This window comes from Stegostoma tigrinum, chromosome 11 (assembly GCF_030684315.1).
Source record: "Stegostoma tigrinum isolate sSteTig4 chromosome 11, sSteTig4.hap1, whole genome shotgun sequence".
Classification (NCBI taxonomy): Eukaryota; Metazoa; Chordata; class Chondrichthyes; order Orectolobiformes; family Stegostomatidae; genus Stegostoma; species Stegostoma tigrinum.
Genome location: NC_081364.1, coordinates 15,620,012 through 15,640,597, shown reverse-complemented (window position 1 = coordinate 15,640,597; position 20,586 = coordinate 15,620,012). Strand labels below are relative to the sequence as shown.

Genomic DNA, 20,586 nt, shown 5'->3' with positions numbered 1-20,586 from the left:
TTGTTGTGCCGCCTTGACTGTCGCATTCATATGTGAAGTCCAAGCAGGTCGTCAGTTATCGTCACTCTGAAGAACTTGATGCTCTTCACTCTCTCAACCTCAGTTCTGTTGATGTAGATGGAGATGTGTTCTCCTTTCCTTCTGAAGTCGATGGTCAGTTCTTTTAGTTTTGCTGATGTTGAGAGATTGTTTTCATTGCACCACATCACCAAGCCCTATATCTCCCTTCTGTGTTTTGACTTGTTGTTAGGTATCTGTCATCAGCGAACTTGTAGATGGCGTTCGTTTGGAATTTGGCAACACAGTCATGGACGTACAGGGAGTACTGCAGGGGGCTGAGGCTGCATCCTTGGGGGTGCTCCAGTGTTGTATGTTATTGTGGAGGAGGTGCAGTTACCTATCCTCACAAATTGCAGCCTTTGGGTCAGAAAGCTGAGGATCCATCTGCAGAAGGTGGAACTGAGACCAAGATCATGCAGTTTTGAGGTCAGTCTGGAGGGCATAGTGGTGTTCAACATGGAGCTGTAGCCATAAGCTGGACTCTGACAAAGGTGTCTTTGGAAAATAAGTTCCTGGGTGTCCAACTGATTTCTGTAACCTATAGGGCTACAGGCCCTGAGCTGGAATGTGTAATTAGCTCTTTCTCGATATTCACGGACATGGTGGGCCAAATGGCCGCCACCTGTGCTGGAAATGATTCTGTCTTTCCATCTAATCAGGAGTTCTGGTTGAGGACAGTAGACTATCGACTGGCAGTGAGACAAGGGGGTTGCAGCTGAAAGTTTGAGACTGTACCTCGTTGATCTGCAGTGGCCTGTTTGAACTTGGCTGCATGAATTTGCACCAATGGATTCAATGTTGCCAAAAACTGATTTTTTGAGTATTGACTTCAGTTCTAGCTATGTTCCCCTGTCTTAGGAAAATGAAGAATCTTCTCCAGCTGTCCATGAATTTGGATGGCTGGCATCAACTTCTTCCGTCCTACAAGCTGAAGTCCCCACCTATGCCATTATCTCTGTAGCTAAGAAAGCACATGCAGTGTGCCTTCATTACTACTGGCTATTGGCTCTGACCTCAGTAATCATGAAGTGCTTCGAGACTCTGGTCATGGCCCATATCAGCTGTAGCCTCCCAGCCTCGATCCCTCTCTAGTTTGTCTACCGACATAACAGATTCACAGAGCATGCCGTATCCCTAGTCCTGCACTCATCCCTGAACATCTGGACAACAAAGACACCTACATCAGACTCTTGCTAGTTGACTACAGCTCCACCTTCAACACCATTATCTCATCCAGACTGATCTCAAAACTGAGACACCTTGGTCTCAGCCCTGCCCTCTGCAATTGGATCCTCAGATTTCTGACCCATAAGCTGCAGTCAGTGAGGATAGGTAATTGCACCTCCTCCACAATAACACTGAACACTGGAGCGCCCTAAGGATGCATCCTCAGCCCCTACTGTATTCCTTGCACACTCACGACTGTGTTGCCAAATTCTAAATGAATGCCATCTCCAGGTTCACTGGTGACACCACTACAGTTGGATGGACATTTAACAACAAGCAGTTAAAATGCAGCAGGGAAATAAAGGGCTTGGTGACATAATGCAATGAAAACAACCCCTCTTTCAACATCAGCAAAAGTAAAGAACTGATCATTTGACTTCAGAAGGAAAGGAAGAGAACACACCCCCATCTACATCAATGGGACTGAGGTTGAAAGGGCGGAGAGGGTCAAGTTATTCGGAGTGATGATAACCAACAACATGTCCTGGACTTACCCACGTAGATGCAACAGTCAAGAAGGCACACCAACACCTCTTCTTCCTCAGGTGGCTCAGGAAATTTGTCATGTCCATAAGGACCCTCATCACCTTCTGTAGATGCGCCATTGAAAGGTACTGTCTGGGTACATAATGGCCTCTTATGGTAACTGCTATGCCCAGGACCATAAACCACAGAAGGTGGTGTGCACAGCCCTGACCATCACGAAAGCTAACCTCCAATCCATGAACTCTATTTACACGGCTCGCCGGCGAGGAAAGGCTGCCAACATCATCATCAAAGACCATCGCAACCTAGTTATGATCTCCTACAACCTCTTCTGTCAGGCAGAAGATACAGAAGCCTAAACACATGCATGAGAAGGTTCAGGAACAGCTTCCTTCTGGCCATTTTTACACTGATGAATGGACTGTGTAACTCCAAATAATGCAGATCTTGCTCACGTTGATCTCGTCTTGCACATGCCCTGTGCAATGTAACCTGTATGCCTTTTTGATCTGTACATCTTTGCTTACCATGATCTGCCAATACCACTCATTAAATGAAGCTTTAACGGGACAATAAATCAAACAATCAAATAAATTACATGTACAAATTGATGTGTTTCTTGGTATCATTTAGCAAATGCATAGCTAACTGGATATTTATTTGCCAATTAAAAATAAAATATTATTTGGAAAAATAAAATTGGAAAAACTCCTGACTGAGCTGCACAGTCATTTGGAAAGACCTGGAATTTTCCATTGCAAGGGAGTTTTTAAGGACTAGTTGCCCACAAATATTACTGACACTATTACTCATGCAAATTGGATAATCGGTGCCAGAAATTAAATTATAACATTGTGTATTCACTTAAATGGCTACCATACTAAGTAATCCAAATTTTGACTTCTGAACTCCAGTAGATGTTAGAACTTATATTAAACACTGCTAAATAATGGGAGATTGATTTTGTTTTCTCTAGGTATGTTGAGCCCTTTTGCACTGAAGAAGCAATGCAATGTACTTCAACTTTAAATAAATAATTGTAAATGTAAAACAAATGAGTTTGTCACTTAATTGATTATCTGCCAGCAAAAGGATTTATCCCAAGTAATCGTTTCATTTTAGAAAAAGTATTTTGGTAATTGCTAGTTGTAAAAGGGAAGTTGTCAGGAGTTTGTAGCTTGCATTTGTAAATTGAATTCATGTGAAAATGGAATCAAAAGTAATTTCTAAATGATAAATTTCTGTTTCTTCGTAGGATGAAGTATGTCCAGAGGAAACAATCAAATTTGGGGTTGAGTGCCTTTACATAGATAGTTGGGTTAAAAGAAGAGTCTACGATGCCTTCAAGGAGATTCTTGGATCTGGTATCAGGCACCATCTGCAGGTAAAAAGAACAAAAGGCAAATGCTGAACAAATTAGGTAAAGCTGATTTGATGAGAATTACTTGCTGTGATCACTATCTATTGGAATCTGTACTTTGACATGTATATGTGTGGGTAATAAAATGGAATTATAAGCGGAGCTCACTGTTTTTCTTCCCTTCTCATAATAATCCTCATGACTGCCACAGACACAGGCCAGACTTTCACACAGACCAGGTTCCGTTTAGGACCTTTTGGCTATCGGGTTTAGGACCGGATCATTCAGACATTATAGGGAGAAATTTTTGCTAGTTTAGACTTGATATCATGTGTCAGAAGCCTTCTTTGAGGCCGCAAACTGGTGCTGTTAAACTGGCTGCTGAGACCACTGTAAGCAGTCGTAATTGAGAAGCCTCTTAGCTATGGGGAGCAGGAGTTATGAAAAATGATATGGTTTTGTCTTCCTATCCCATAATAAATTTTAAAATGTAGTTTTTTTATCTTTTATACTGTTTGAATGGAGTAGTTGGTTTGGCTCCAGACTGGTGTTCTCAGGAGATCTTGAAGCTTGTAAACTGCTAAATATGTAAAATTATACAGGTCATTATATATAAGATATTCTATGCATGCTACGTTAGGAAAGCACACCAACTTTATTACTTTCAAAACTTGTCAGAGTATAAATTTAACTCATCATTCAACTTCACTTAACACTTTCTTTCTGAAGCATAACGAATTACTGCGGGATATCTTTGAACTGGGTCCACCTCTAATGCTAGATGCTGCTGCTATCAGGGCTAATAAAATTTCAAGATTTGAAAAGGTAAGTTTGGATATCTCTCTCTAGATATATAAATATAGCATGACCTACACATTTTATTAACCTTATCTGATTTGAAATACAAATGATGTTTGTGTTTCGTTTCCCTCTGACCTCAGTCACAAAGCTGGAATGAATGAATCTGATTTCTCTTAAAAATTGATCCACTATGACCTAGAACTGATGCGGGATAGAATTTTGAACTGCAAATAGTTGTTGGCTAAGTGGCCTAACACTTGAAATTTGATTCAAATATGAAAGTATTCTCTAATTGACTAGAAATTGCATCACAGAGCCATGGCATGACTTTACAATTGGCCTTCCTCTATTCTCTTCCTCCTTGTGTGGAGGTTCCGCCCATGCAATAGTTGTTCAACAATTTGAGTGTTACATCTTAAGTAATTTATGCTCTATGTCCAGTTTACAGGATATATGATTAGGATGCAGTTTGAGATATTTGCATCTTGATTTTGGAAGTCTTTCCATTATGATTGCGCCACAAGAGACCTTTTTGAAGTTATTTGCCTTTGTGAGCCTGCTAATTGTTTCTGTTCTGATTACTAGTGTGTTGGCACTGGTTTGGGTTCAAGTCCCACCTGCTTCAGAGATCATAATGTATCTGAACAGGTTGATTTTAAAAAATATCTTAACTAACCCACTCAAAAATGCACATGTTTGTTATCTAATTACTGAGTAAGTGTCCAAGAAGAGGTATTTCCACCACCTCTTGCTATCTTCAGGAAGCATCTAGCAAGAGGTTGCTGGTTAATGTGCGTTTTTTTTTAAATCCCAATGGATTATTCCCATCACAATTTTTATATGCATCTGTTGGTAGAAGGTAAGAGTAATTTGTTGATTTCCTTCCTCTCCTGAAACAGCATTTGTACAACTCTGCAGCATTCAAAGCGAGGACCAAGGCAAGAAGCAAAGTCCGGGATAAAAGAGCTGATGTACTTTGAGAAGCCAGAACAGGCATCGTGTCAGACCTTTCTGCATATTTTAATGTTCCTGGTCACTGTGATTATAAAATACATTCAATGGGGTTTTCTGAATTGAGTTAACAATCATGGGGCCTTTTTAATATGTACATGCACAGTTTCCATTGCTGTGTTTGCTTTTTATTTCATTTTTCATTTCTCAAAATCAGCATTTTAAATTATATAGAAGTATATAATCTGCAGCATTAGTTCACCAAAAGTTTATTGCTATGGATTAATGCTGCCATCGGATTAAGTAAATTAACGTGATTGTCTCTGTCTCTACTTGACCTGTTACCTTGCAGAGCAAAGTTGTAAATTTGGTCCTTTATCCAAAATATATTATGATGAAATTGATTAAACATTTCAAATGGTTTTAGTTTTGCAAAAAAAAAGAAAAGCACAAAAATAATTTGGTGATATTTTGTAATTTTCTACCTATGTTTTGTACCATTGTTTCTCCTTTTTAAAATGAACAGGTGGGTATACTGAGAGCAGTTGGGTTTGGAGACAGCCATCTGTGCAGGCTGACCTTTTTGAATATGTTAATTAGCATTATATAAGGCCCAAAAGTTTGATTCTTATATTGGAAAATTATCCCCTTCTGACTTCAGTACAGCCAACCTGCAAATTTAGCTTCCCACCAAACTTGCTACTTTTCATGCAATGTAAAAAGAATGGGAATGTGCAAATGATTTTTGACATTTGTTTATTTGGACCTCTCCATAATTTAAACTGTGTGGAGCAGAGGCCATTGGGTTACTGGAAAGTACGTGGATTTTGTGAGGTTTCTTGTGACTCTTTCCATATGTTTTAGTTCTCTGTTCTTCCATTCCAATATATATTTGCAGTACACTAGGTCTGTGACACTTCAGTCTTAGAATTATTTATTCAGGACATATATTTGTAATGAATTTGAAGCTGAACGAATAATGTATTTGACTTGTACAGAGTAATTATTCAATACACCTGTATTTTATAGTATTTGGAAATCACTGGAAAGGCCACCATTTTTGCCCATCCTTAATTGCTCTTGAACTGACTGACTTTTTGGGCATTTCAAAGGGCAATTAAAAGGGTACAGTTGATCGATTTTCTTTGCTAAAGGACATTAGTGAATCAGAATTTTTTCATGACAATTGATGGTTGTAATTAACTAATTTAATTTTAACTAATTGAATTTAAATTTCACCAGCTGTCACAGTAGGATCTGAACCTATTTCCTAGAGCAATTAGCCTTGGCCTCTGCTTTACAAGTACAGCGACATAGCCACTATGCTGTATATTCAGTTAGTTAAACCTGAATTATTTCACGATTTTTTTCTAGCCAAATGGTAAAACAATAGGTGCTTTTTTGCAATTGTTTTTCTTTTTAGCTTTTTTTAGGAATCTCAGGCCTGAAACTGTCTGGTGCTTTCATTCTCCGCCACAAGCTTGGGGAGTTCCACAGTTTCTCCAGTGTTAACTCTGACTAGAAGGATTGCTTGAGTGCTAACTAGGATTAATTCTCCTCTTTCCCCTTATTTTATTCAAATTATTTATTTGTTCAGTGCTACGCTGGAGAATGAGATAGCCCAGGCATCCTTTCTTTTGGCCATTTTAGGAATGAGAAAGTGAAACTAGAGGGTAGTCTTGTTACATTAATGCTGAGATTAATTATATTCTTACAGTTTTGATACTACCTCCAATTCTATAACATTGGTTGCATGTGCAATCACTCAATCTCTTTGTTTATGGCCATATTTTCTAAAACAATATGGAGTTACTTCTGACATTTGGATGCTGCATGTGAAAATTTGTTTTCATTAACATATGAATTAGGAAAAGGACATACATCTAGTCTGACAAACTAACTTCAAATGTTTAACCTTGGAAAACCATCTTACCTTGATGAAGTTGACACTGGAGCTAATTTTGGCATGAATTGAGTACTTTTACTCAGGAAGCAGAATTTTTTTTTTGTTTGCTTTGAGTCTGCTGCTGTACTGTAAAGTACCAGTGCCTATTCTACATTCTGTCATGCTGTCTTCTCCCATTGTCAGCTTGAAAATGCACATCTTTTTTTAAAAAAAGTTTCTATCGAGGATGCATCATATTTCTTAATATACCATATTTCAACATTGTGAAGAAAATGTTCATACATTAGCAGCCAGTCAGGGAGAGGGAAGGTGATTTTTGCTGTTTAACAATGGACCCAAGAGATGTTGAGGACCTTGCTTTTTACAAAAATTTGGTTATTTCTCCAAATGGCGATGTTTGCCTATCATTGCATGTACACCTTTAAACTTGTACCTATTTGGTAACCCTCAAATGTCACAATGGAACAGATGTTACAAATGAATCTCTGTTCCCTGCTTCAGGAGTTTGGCTTTGGGATAGTTGCTGTTCCTTGTCTCCCCTTCCTGGAAAGTTGAGTTTGGAATTCCCAAGTGCCCCTCTATAATATAGTGAACCCTGTTAGATCTGAATTTTGTGGTTTCCAACAGATTTGGAATCTGTCTCGTGCTGCTTCAGACAAGTCATTTTTATGCAAACAATTTTTAACAATTAAATTCTTTTCTAAATTTCTGTAAAGAAGAAACTAAGGATTTTTGTGAATGTGCCTTTGCATTATGTATGCTGTATCTAAAGAGCCTATTAAAATATTGCATAAGTACTGGTGGTCTTTTAATCACACTGACTTGTTGAGTGAAGATTTTTGGAAATATGGAAGGACAGCAAAAGCCTGGCAATTTAAAAAAAAACCCACAAAAGGAATTTTTGAAATTGCCTTTTAAACCAAGATAGAGGGAATGACTTTCTGTCATCGCTGTAGATAGCTGTCGCTCAGAAATTCAAAACCTGATATTTTCGGTGGATTTAAATTTTATGGAGAAGGCTGTTTTGAGATCATCTTCCACTGAGGGAGACAAAGAAACTTGTATTTTTGGATGAGGAGAAGGGGATTCTGAAATAAATAGGGAGATGGGAGAGGCGGATAGAAGATGGATAACGGAGAAGATAGGTTGAGAGGAGACAGACAGGTCAAAGAGGTAGGGTGAGAGCCAGTGAAGGTGAATGTAGTTTGGGGGCGGGGGTGGGGGGGCGCAATAGGTCAGTCCAGGGAGGATGGACAGGTCAGGGGTGGTGGGATGAGGTTAGTGGGTAAGGGATGGGGGTTGGGCTTGAGCTGGGAGGCATGGTTAGGGAGGTGGGGACTAGCTGGTCTGGTTTTGGCATGTGGTTGGGGAAGGGGAGATTTTGAGGCTTGTGAAATCCACATTGATCCCCTTGGGCTGCAGAATTCCCAAGCGAAATAGGAGATGCTGTTCCTGCATCTTTTGGGTGGCATCGTTTTGGCAATGCAGGAGGCCCAGGATGGACATGTCGTCCGAGGAGTTGTGGGGGTGGGAATTGAAATGGTTCGTGACTGGGAGGCGTAGTTGTTTGTTGTGAACAGAGCGTAGGTGTTCTGCGAAGCAGCCCCCAAGCCTCCGTTTGGTTTCCCTGATATAGCGGATACAGTCAATAACATTGACACATTGTTCACCTGCATTCCCCGTGCCAATGGCCTTAAAGCTCTCTGCTTCTTCCTGTCCCGCAAACCCGACCAGTTCCCCTTGACTGACACGCTCATGTGCTTATCTGAACTCTTCCTCACCCTCAACTTCTCCTTTAATTCCTCCCACAAAAGGGGGTGATCATGGGTACCTGCAAGCTATGCCTGCCTCTTTGTAAGGTACATGGAACAATCTCTCTTCCAAAGCTACACTGGCCCCAAACCCCACCTCTTCCTCCGTTACATTGATGACTGTTTCGGCGCTGCCTCGTGTTCCCACCAGGAGCTCAAACAGTTCATCCACTTCACTAACACCTTCCACCCCAACCTTAAGTTTACCTGGACCATCTCTGACACCTTTTTCTCCTTCCTGAACTCCTCTGTCTCCATCTCTGGCATCCACCTGGAAACTGATATCCATTTTAAACCTACCGACTCCCACAACTACCTGGAATATTCCTCCTCTCACCCACCTTCCTGTAAAAATGCCATTCCCAATTCCTTCACCTCCGCCGCATCTGTTCCCGAGATGAGGCATTCCACTCCCGAACATCCCAGATGTCTTTTTTTCAAAATCCGCAACTTCCCCTCCACAGTGATCAGAAATGCCCTTGACTGTGTCTCCCACATTTCCCGCAACTCATCCCTTACACCCCCCATCCACAATAATAACCAAAACAGAATCCCCCTCGTCCTCACGTACCACCCGACCAACCTCCAAATCCAACGCATCATCCTCCAACATTTCCGCCATCTGCAATCCGACCCCACCACCCAAGACATTCTTCCCTCCCCACCCTTATGTGTTTTCTGGAGGGACCACTCTCTCCATGACTCCCTCATTCGCTCCACACTCCCCTCCAGCCCCAGCAGCTCTCTTGCAAGAAGTTCCAAGGACACTCGAGGCTCTGAGTAAAGAAATTCCTTCTTATCTAAGTCTTAAAGTGGCACCCCTTTACTGTTGACCTCCTTGTCTGTTTTTCGCTTTGGGTTTGAAAATGTATGTTCATGAGATGAGGCTGGTAAGTGACCCCTTCCTTCACTGCTGGAAATCTGCTAGAACTGCATCAGGGATTTGTTTGGCAGAAAACAGATACACTCCACATCTTTCTCTTCCACTGGCTTCAGACCCAAGTGTTTTTGTTGTCTCTGGTTTGTTAGAGTATTGTTCATTTTAGGGTTGGGTGTTTCCATAAGGGCTTAGTTGTTGACTGGACAAGAACTTTAAATGATCAATGAAGTGATGGCAAAGCACTGGCATGTAAAGCATTTCCCTGCAATGCTAATGTGTCTACAGTGTAAAAGCAGTCTGCCCCTCGTTTTAAAAATGAACGAGAAACCTGGAATGTGGGGGACAGGCCATACTAAAACACCAATAGCTGAAAGCTGTACGCAGCCAAACTGAATTATGTGAAAACTTTTCAAAAAATAACTTCGACGTGTGTATCAAGAGAATTAGAAAAAAATGTATCTACAAATGGAAAACATCGCGCACCCAACCACTAACCTGACTTTTGCTGTGAATAACCCAAGAGGCAGCCATTTGGCCCATAGTGGTTTTACACTGTCCGTTTGCAAAGCCTGTTCACTCGTTCCCCCACTGCTCCACCCATTCTGTAACCCTGCAAACTGCCCATTGGATGTTGTAAATGGCGACTGTTGACGTTTTGTACTTGATATCTATGTTTTCCCTCTGAAACTACTTTGGATTGTAGTTTTTGACGTTCGATCAATGCTTGCTACCTGTTCAGCTGCTCAGTGAAAATGAGCCAGTTGGCAGTTGCCTCAATCCTGCTCTGTTCACAGCTGCACCCTTGTCTGAAGTGCCCTCAATGTAAACTGGGGGCCTATTTTTAACTTATCTTCCGATCGCTCCTATTTTAGAAGAGAATGTATTTAGTAAGTGACTGAGACTGCTGACAGCTGGCTGTTGTCTCAGACAAAACCAAACCATTCAGCTCTGAAAGATCTCTTGGCGAGTTGCATGGGATGGACAGCTAGCTCCTCGATGCATTCTTTCCATTTTGTTCGAGCTATAAACGCACGCAGAGGGTGAGGGATGCTTGCACGGATTGCTGGCTACTAGATAACTTTACCCTGATACTTTAATCCAGGTCAGTGATTTTGAGTTTACAAATGGACTTTGCAAGATGAAACGTTTCCAAACAGAACAGCAGACAATATTCATCCCAACTTTGTTTACACGCATGTTTTATAATTTGGTAAATGCTTGAGGTTCAATGGCGGATGCTATTTTAGTAACGCGAAGATCCAATTGCTCCCACAGGATGGGCAGATAAATGGAGGCATGTTCAGGAGGTTGGGAGTACGTGAAGAGAAATCAGAGTTAACGTTTCCGTTCAAGTGAGCCTTCCTCCGCTCTCAGTAAAAGATTAGATTCAGTTCCGAAATCACTGAACCGACACGCTAAACTCTTCCTACTATCTCTGTAACGCTAAACTCTGCTTCTGTTTTCAATAATGCGGTCGGACCTGCAGAGTTTCCCGAGCAGCTTCCAGCTTATATTTCCCACCTCCAGCATCCCCGCTGTATTTAGCATTTATTAAATTCATTCTCCGTGCTGTTAGCCAATGGTGCTGTCCGGGATCTACGAGTGGTGTCCCAAAGAGAGCAAATACTTAAAAACCATCGGCGTTTATAAATAATGTAAAAACCGTGCAGCGTTAGCTCCCGTTGTTAATTACAGCATTTGTGTTGTGTCAGGCTGGGATCTGACTGTGTGGTCAGAGTAAGCTCCTGTGAAAATCACCTGATATTTGCATTCATGTAGCTCCTTGAGAAAATGGCCCTTCTGCACCCCCGTGTCACTAACAACAAAGTGCTCAAAGAAACATAGACGATAGGAGCAGGAGCAGGCTATTCGGCCTTTGGAGGCTGCTCCGCCATTCTTCATGACCACGACTGATGGTCCAGCTCAACAGCCTCGTCCTGCTTTCTCGCCATCACCTTTGAAGCCCCTCGCCCCAACTGCTATATCCAGCCGCCTCTTGAATGCATTCAATGTTTTAGCGTCAACTACTTTCGGTGGTAATGAATTCGACAGGTTCACCAGTCCTTGCGCGAAGAAATGTCTCCTCATCTCTGTCCTTAATCGTCTACCCCGAATCCTCAGACTGTGACCCCTCGCTCGGGGCACACCCACCATCAGGAACATCCTCCCTGCATCTACCAGCAAGGCACCATTGAAACTGAACTGAAATCAACAGGAAAGAGAAAATATTCAATGATTTTAAGCCTTGCACTTCAGTCACCTAGTGTGAAAATATGCAAAAAGATACGAATGCCCCAGTAGTTAAGTACAGCTCAACATCTGATTCGCTATTACCTTAGGAAAGTCTTCTGATAGATTCTGCTTATCATCTTTTGCCTCAATAAAGGAATTTCTTTTGGCAGGTTTTATTCCTGCCTTTTCCTACATGCTCACTGTCATTTTCTGTCGAATTAATTTGTGAGATGCTTCGATATATTTCTCCACACTTGAATCATGCGGTTTTACGACGTTTTTGATCGCAGACATTTAGTTTAACATTTCCACTAGTGGGTTTTAATTTCAATTTTCCAAGTTCGGTTTCTACCTTGTTTTGTCTTGTCTCGAGCGAGTCCTAGATGCAGGGACCATTATCAAAAAAAGGACAGAATTTTGCAGGAACAAAATGAGCTGCGGAAGCTGGAGATCTGAAATATACAGAAAATAGTAATTGCTGGAGAAACTCAACAGGTCCGGCAGCATCTGTGGAGAGAAAAACAGTTCATGTTCAGAGTCCAGTGACCCTTCTTCAGCTTTAACGCTCTCTTCTCTGCACACCTACTGCCAGACCTGTTGAGTTTCTCTTGTTGTTAGTTACAACTCTGCCGGAAATGGATGAACTGATTCGAGGGAGGTAGATGTTGCAGGACAGTTACATTTGTTTCTGGTCGCGAAATTCATTACCGTGTCCGGGGCCAGTGAGTTATTGCCATTCACTGAAATTACAGATGCGCGTTAGGAAATTTCGCTGCGGCTATTAGCACACGGAGATGACCTCCTGGGCGGCTTCCTCTTAGGCAGCAGTAGCAACAATTCTATCTCAATGAACCTCACTTGTTGCTGTATAGTGTGATAGATATCCCAATGCCTTGTAGATAAACGACGAATCTTCCCATTTAGAAAATCCCCTTTCGTGTTGTGTGGGGCAACTTGTTCCAGCAGCCTGAGCTTTCCCTATGCAGACTTGCATCAATTTATATTGCCGTCATCGTGCACGGTAGAAAATTGTGTTTAATGTTCTGGATGCGTTTAAAGAGAGGTGGGCACCCCGGGGTTAGTGCTTTATTTCTCTCTCCAACCCCATTTTGATTTGTTCCCATCGTCTCTCCCTACTCCCCCCACTCTTCACTTTTTGATTATCACTGTCATTGTCTCCAACAGGCTTTGCTTGTGAATATTCAGTTTTCGTAAATATTTTACAAATATTCGGTTGTTTTTCTCGGTGGTCGAAGAAAAAAATAGATATATGATAATAAACGCAGTCCGCAAAGGAGTTATTTTCTGTCTCATTACAGACACACAAAAAAACGCGGGGGACTTGGAAAAAAAAATCTGCTGGGGTGTCTTATAAGAGCTTTAAAAAATCCAGGAAACTTGTTTTTTAAGAAAATAGAAGACTGTGTTTGTTGATGCAGGAGTTGAGGGATTTGTTAGGAGACAACGCGGAGATAACTTTGGTAGAGGTAGGAAGAACTGCAGACGCTGGAGTCAGAGATAAACACAGTGTGGAGCTGGATGAACACAGCCGGCCCGGCAGCATCAGAGGAGCAGGAAAGTTGACAGTGAACCAAGAGAACTGCGGACGTTGTAAGTCAGGAACAACAACAAAGTTGCTGGAAAAGCTTAGCAGGTCTGGCAGCATCTGTGGAGGACATAAAAGAGTTAACGTTTCGGGTCCAGTGACTGGTAGTGGCTGCGAAAACGTCAGTTTATATGCAGAAAATAGGGAGGTGGGTAGGATAGGATAGGGCCCAAAGAGAGAGAAAGACAGTTGGACAGACAAAGGAGTTGCTAACGCTCAGGCTGGGAGGGTGAACAGTTGTTAATGGGGACTGTTAGTGACTGACCACAGTGGGTGTGTAATGGCAGGCGATGTGGCAACAAGGCCTAGTGTGTGGGGTGAGGGGCTGGGACATGGTGGAGTTTAGGCCCTAAAACTCAATATTGAGTCTGGTGTTTCAGGTGCGGAGATAACTTTACTCTGTCTCTGATCTGGGACATTTTGTTGCGAAAGCACCAAGGTATAAAATATTGTCAAATAAAAATAAAATGTTGCCACTCCACACCACTCTACAGCCCTTGCTGTGACAAATGGCTAAATTGGGGTTTGTTTTCAAAATCAGTGGTTGAATAAGATAATGTTAGATGTTTAGTTCTGATTAGTCTCAGCATGTGGAACACTTTTAGATCACAAACACAGAAGTCTTCCTGGGTATAAGTAGGAATGTCAGAAATAGCTACATCAAGATCATGTGAAAAATGGCCAAGTTAGTGATTATGGGTCCTGTTAGCAGTTCTTATATTCATTCATGGTAAGTTGGCATTGCTGGCTGAACCAGTACTTGTTGCCCATCCCTAGATGCCCTTGGGAAGGTGGTGATAAGCTGCCTTCTCGAACTGCTGCAGTCCTCCTGCTGTAGGTTGACCACAAAGTGGTTAAGGAGGTAATTGCAGGATTGTGACGCAGTGACACTGAAGGAACAGTGATATATTTCCAAGTCAGGGTGATGAGTGGCTTGGAGGGGAACATACAGATGGCGGCATTCCTGTGTATCTACCGCCCTTGTCCTTTTGGATGGAAGTGGTCATGAGTTTGGAAGGTGCTTCCTAAGGAACGTCAGTGAACCACTGCATCTTGTAGATAATATGCACTGCTGCTGCTGAGCATTGCTGGTGGAGGGAGTGGATGTTTGTGGAAATGGTGCCAATCAAATCAGCTGTTTTATCCTGGATGGTGTCAAGCTACTTGAATATTGTTGGAGCTGCACCCATCCAGGAAAGTGGGGAATATTCCAAAATATTTATGATCTATACCCTGAAGATGGTGGGTAGGCTTTAGGGATTCAGGAGGTGAGTTATGTGCTGCAGGATTCCTGGCCTCTTGACCTGTGCTTATACTCACTGCATTCATATGGCTGATCCAATTCAATTTCTGACCAATGGTAACTCCTAGGATATTGATAGTGGGGATTCAGTGATAATAACATATTTGAATGTCATGGGGCGGGAGGTAGATTGTCTTTTATTGGAGATGGGCATTGCCTAGCATTTCTGTAGTATGAATACTACTTGCGACTTGTCAGCTCAAACCTAAATATCATCCTGGAATTGTTTCATTTGGGTGCAGACTGCTTCAGTATCTGAAGACTTGTGAATGTGCTGAACATTGTGCCGTCATCAAAGAACATCCCCACTTCTGACCTTATGATGGAGGGAAGGTCATTTATGAAGGAGCTGAAAATGGTTAGGCCTAGGACACTACCCAGAGGAACTCCTGCAGAGATGCCCTACAGCTGGGATGACTGACCTCCAACAACCAAAATCATCATCCTTTCTGCCAACTATGACTCCAGCCAGAGAAGAGTTTTGCCCCTATTCCAGTTGACTCTATTTTTGCTCATGTCCTCAATTCCACACTCAGTCAACTGTGGCCTTAATGTCAAGGGCAGTCACTCTCACCACACTGCAGCAATTTGGTTCTTTTGTCCATGATTGAGCCAAGGTTCTAATTAGGTTAGAGCTGAGTGGCCCTGGTGAACCTAAACTGGGCATCACTGAGCAGGTTATTGCTGAGCAAATGCTGCTTGATAGCAATGTGGATGACACCTTTCATCACTTTACTGATCATCAAGAGTCTACTGATGACATGAGTTGGATTTGTCTTGCTTTCTGTATGCAGGGCACAGGGTTTGGTTGATGCCAGTGTTATAGCTGTACTGGAGTAGCTAAGCTTGGGGTGCGGTAAGTTCTGAAGCACCTTCTTCAGTATCATTGTTGGAATGTTGTCAGAACCAATGTATTAAATTCAGAAGGCCAAATGTTCACTGATAATTGCACAATGTTCATCACCATTCATGATTTCTCCAACTTCTACTGAAGCAGTTCATATTGAATTGCAACAAGATCTGGACAATATCCAGGCTTGGGCTGAAAAGTGACAAGTGACATTTATATCACATAAATGCCAGGCAATGACCATTTCTATTAGACAGCAATCTAACCACTGCCCCTTGATGTTCAATGGTGCTACCATCACTGAATCCCCACTATCAATGTCCTGGGGGTTACCACAGACCATAAACTCAACTAGACCTGCTGAATAAACACAGTGGCTACAAGAACAGGTCAGAGGCTGGGAAAATGGCAGCATGTACTCACCTCCTGATGCCCTGAAACCGGTCCACCATCGACAAGGCCCAAATCAGGAGTATAATGGAACAGTCCCCACTTGCCTGGATGGGTGCAGCTCCAAAACACTCAAGAAGCTTGACACCATCTAGGATAAAAGCAGACCGCTAATTGGCTCCACATCCACAAACATCTACTCCCTCCACCACCGATGCTCAGAATCAGCAGTGTGCTATTTACAAGATGCTCTGCAGAAATTCACCAAAGATCTTTAGATAGCACCATCCAAAGCCACACACTTACATTTAGAAGGACAAGGGCAGCAGATACATAGGAACACCACCCCCTGCAAGGTTCCCTCCAAGCCATTTCCCCAGTTGTCTTGGAAACGCATCGCTATCATTCACTGTTGCTGGAATTGCCTCTCTAATAGCATTGTGGGTCTACCTAGAGCATGTGGACTACAGCAGTTTAAGGCAGCTCACCACTATCTTCTCAACGGCAGTTAGGAATGAGAAATAAATGCTGGCCAGTCAGTAGTAGTCAGGTCCCACAAGTGAATTTAGAAGAAAGTCCATAGTCTTTGAAGTATCTAGTGCCTCCAGTCATTTCTTGATACCACGTGGATTAGGTCGAATTGGCTGAAGACTGATAGCTGTGACATTCAGGACCACATGAGGAGGCCAAGATGGAACATCCACTCAGCACTTCTGACTAGAGATTGTTGTAATTACTTCAGCCTTATCTTTTTCATTGATTTGCTGGATTCTCACATCCCAGCAGTGGGGGTATTTATGGAGCTGCCTCCTCCAATGAATTGTTTAATTGTCCAACACCATTTATGACTGGATGTGGCAGGACTGCAGCTCTTAGATCTGAGCTTTTGGTTATGGATCACTTGGTTCTGTCTATCATTTGCTGCTTATTCTGTTTGACATGCAAGTAGTCCTGTTTTGTAGCTAACACCTCATTTTCGGGTATGTCTGCTGCAGGCTATTGCACGACCTCTTGCACTCTCTATTGAAGTAGGATTGATTCCCATGACTTGATGGTAGTATTGGAGTGGGGGTTATACAGGTTTCAGATTGTGTTGGAGTACCATTCTGCTGCTGCTGTTGGCCCACGAGGCCTCATGGATGACCAGTCTTGCAAGATCTGTTCCAAGTCTGTCCCATTTAGCATAGTGATAGTGCTACACAAGACGATGTAAGCTATTCTCAAAGTGAAAGTTCCTGAAATTTGAGCTTGTCCTCATCACTTCTTTCTCAAAAAGTAAATTCCTTAATGCCACTGACCTTGCAAGCTAATTCTTTGCCTCTGACCGTGCCCCCCCACCCCGCCCTTTTCATTTGGTTATTGAATGTGTTTTTTCACCTTCCAGATTCTTGGCTTCATTTCAAGACCTCCATTTTTCAAACACTCCAATCAGGTGCCTGCCTGCCACAAGACTGAACTGAAAATGTTCTTATTAACATTTCATGATATCCTATGTGGCCATGACAAAAACAAACTACTCATCTTTATATATTTAACCTTTTGATTATACTCTCCTCCATCACCTCTCCACTCTCTTCTGGATAGGTGGGACTGCACTCTATATTCAACCAGCCATGCACAGCCTGAGAATTACTGACAATGCTTTCTCTTTCTGCTTCTGTGTAGTTCCCTCTGGTGTCCTCTAAGGATCCACCCTTGGTCCATTTCTCATCTTCTTTCTACTCTTAAATGGCATCATTCACAAATGTACTATTGGTTTCCATATGTGCAGTGATGCATCCAACTTTACCTCAGCACCATTTGTTTCATTCATTATCTCTAAAGTGTTGCATTACTTGTCTGACATTCTGTACAGAATGAGAAGAAAATCAAAACAAAGAGCTGCGGATGCTAGAAGTTAGAAATGAAAACAGATATTGCTGGAAAAACTCAGCAAATCTAGCAGCATCTGTAGAGAGAAAGCAGAGTCAACACTTTAGGTCCAGTGGCCCTTCTTTAGAACTGACTGTAGCTGGAATCCGACAAAATCAACAACAATCATTTCTGAAGAATTGTCGGTGGACCTGAAACATTAATTCTGCTTTCTCTCCATAGATGCTACCAAATCTAAGATAACAGGAATTGCAGATGCTGGAGAATCCGAGATAACAAGGTGTGGAGCTTGATGAACACAGCAGGCCACGCAGCATCTTAGGAGCAGGAAAGCTGAAGTTTTGGGCCTAGACCCTTCATCAGAAAAGGGGGATGGGGAAGAGGGTTCTGAAATAAATAGGGAGAGTGGGGGAGGAGGATTGAAGATGGATAGAGGAGAAGATACGTGGAGAGGAGACAGACAAGGTTAAAGAGGCGGGGATGGATCCAGTAAAGATGTGTAGGTGGGGATGTAGGGAGGAGATAGGTCAGTCCAAGGAGGACGGACAGGTCAAAGGGGTGGGATGAGGCTAGTAGGTAGGAAATGGGGGTGTGGCTTGTGGTGGGAGGAGGGGATAAGTGAGAGGAAGAACAGGTTAGGGAGGCGGGGATGAGCTAGGCCCACCTACGCTCACCTTTACTGGCTCTATCCCCGCCTCTTTAACTTGTCTGTCTCCTCTCCACGTATCTTCTCCTCTATTCATCTTCGATCTGCCTCCCCCTCTCTCCCTATTTATTTCAGAATCCTCTTCCCCTCCCCCATTTCTGATGAAGGGTCTAGTCGCGAAATGTCAGCTTTCCTGCTCCTAAGATGCTGCTTGGCCTGCTGTGTTCATTCATCTCCACACTTTGTTATGCTACCAGATCTGCTGAGTTTCTCCTGTATTCTCTGTGTTTGTTATATAACTATAATTGCCGATTTCCACCCCTGTAACATTGCCTGACTCTGCTCCTTCCTCAGCTAATCTTTTGCTCAAACTCTCAGCCATGCCTCTGTTATCTCTAGGGCAGCCATCCACTTTCTACCCTTTGCAAACTGAATTAAAACCGAAATAATTGTAGTTCCTGTAAACCAGAGACAAAAACAGAAATTGCTGGAAAAGCTTAGGTCTTGCAGCATCGGTGGAGAGAAATCAGAGTTACTGTTGCAGTTCGAGTGACCCTTCCTCAGAACTGATGGTAGCGAGGAAAATGTCAATTTATATGCAGTGGGGGGAGGGATATGAAGTAAACAATAGGTGGGGATAGAACCTAAAGAGAGAGAAGAGCAGACAAAGGATCTGTCTAGGAGGGTGAAAGCTATTAATGGAGACTGTTAGTGGCTAGCAATGGGTTGCTGAGAGCAGGTATATAATACCAAGGCCTGGAGATGGAAGTTGGTTTAAGGATGTGCGAGAGCTCGGGACCTAAAGTTATTGAACTCAATATTGACATAGGAAGGCTGCAGGGTTGTCAGGTGGAAAATGTGGTGTTGTTCTTCCAGCTTGCGCTGAGCTTCTCTGGAACACTGCAGCAATCTTGAGACAGAGGTATATTCGCCAGGGAAGAGGGCAATGTGTTAAAATGGCAGGCAACTGTAAGTTCGGGTCTTTTTTGCAAACAGAATGCAAGTATTCTGTGAAGCAGTCACCCAGTCTACATTTTGCTTCCCCAATGTAGAGGGGATCACATTGTGAGCAGTGAATGCAGCAAACTTGATGTGATGTACAGGTACAACGCTGCTTCACCTGGAAGGTGTGTTTTGGCCCTTCGACACTGGGGAAGGAGGAAGTAAATGGACAGATGTTACACCTTCTGTAGTTGTAGGAGAAGGTGGTGGTGGTGTTAGGAGAGAAAGAAGAGAGGACCAGGGTGTCACAGAGGGAATAGGCTGACAAGGGAGGGGAGGGGAATATATGTCTGGTGGTGGCATCTCACTGGAGGTGGCGGAAATGGCAGATAATGATTCTGGTGATCATCCAAAACACTGCTAGTCAACTCTTCTTAAGTCCTGTTCACACATCATCCTTGTGCTCACTGACCTACATTGCTTCTAGTCGAGCAACTTGATTTTAAAATCTGTCCATGACCTCACCCTATCCTATTTCTATAACATCCAGCCCTACAACCCTCTGTAATATTGGGACTCCTCCAATTCTAGTCTCTTCAGCACACCCAGTTTTGAATACTGGAGAATTGGCAGCTGTGCCTTTGACTGCTAATGTTGTAAGCTCTGGAATTTCCTCACAAAAACATAGAAAATAGCAGCATGAGTACACCATTCAGTTCTCAAGCCTGCTTTCCCATTCAACATGATCATTGGTGATTATCCAACTCATCGGATAAACACCTCCTCTTTTGTTCGTCTCCTTTACACTGCTCCTTAAAACTAGTATTCAGTAACGTCCCACAACATCTTATGTGGTGTGGTATCAGGCGTTTGCTATGTTAGAGGAGCTATTTAAATACAGTATGATATTATATGCTGGGATCATCCCATATACTGAAGCTTTTAAATACTATTGGCACTTAATGAAAAATAATTCTGCGTTATAAAATAGAATCAAAGAGTCATAGCGATTATGGTCCACTCGTCCAGGCCAACCAGATATCCTAAATTACTCTCGATCCATTTGTCAGCATTTGGCCCATATCCCTCCAAACCCTTCTTATTCAAATACCCATCCAGATGGTTGTGGTTGTTGGAGGTCAATCATCTCGGCTCCAGGACATCCCTGCAGGAGTTCCTCAGGGTAGTGTCCTCGGCCCAACCGTCTTCAGCTGTTTCATCAATGACCTTCCCTCCATCATAAGGTCAGAAATGGGGATGTTT

The 20,586-nt window shown here is 42.6% G+C and overlaps 1 protein-coding gene across 6 annotated transcripts in view; it reads left to right on the top strand.

Annotated features, from left to right (window-relative positions):
* The window catches only part of LOC125460279 (interferon-related developmental regulator 2), a 57,372-nt gene extending 49,790 nt beyond the window's left edge, over window positions 1-7,582 (top strand). For all 6 annotated transcript variants that reach the window (XM_048547555.2, XM_048547556.2, XM_048547560.2 and 3 more), the window contains 3 exons: window positions 3,029-3,157; window positions 3,863-3,958; window positions 4,834-7,582. In XM_048547555.2, the coding sequence (XP_048403512.1) occupies window positions 3,029-3,157; window positions 3,863-3,958; window positions 4,834-4,914 (306 nt within the window). In that variant the 3' untranslated portion in view covers window positions 4,915-7,582. The remainder of the gene's footprint in view (window positions 1-3,028; window positions 3,158-3,862; window positions 3,959-4,833) is intronic.
* The last annotated feature ends 13,004 nt before the right edge of the window (window positions 7,583-20,586 follow it).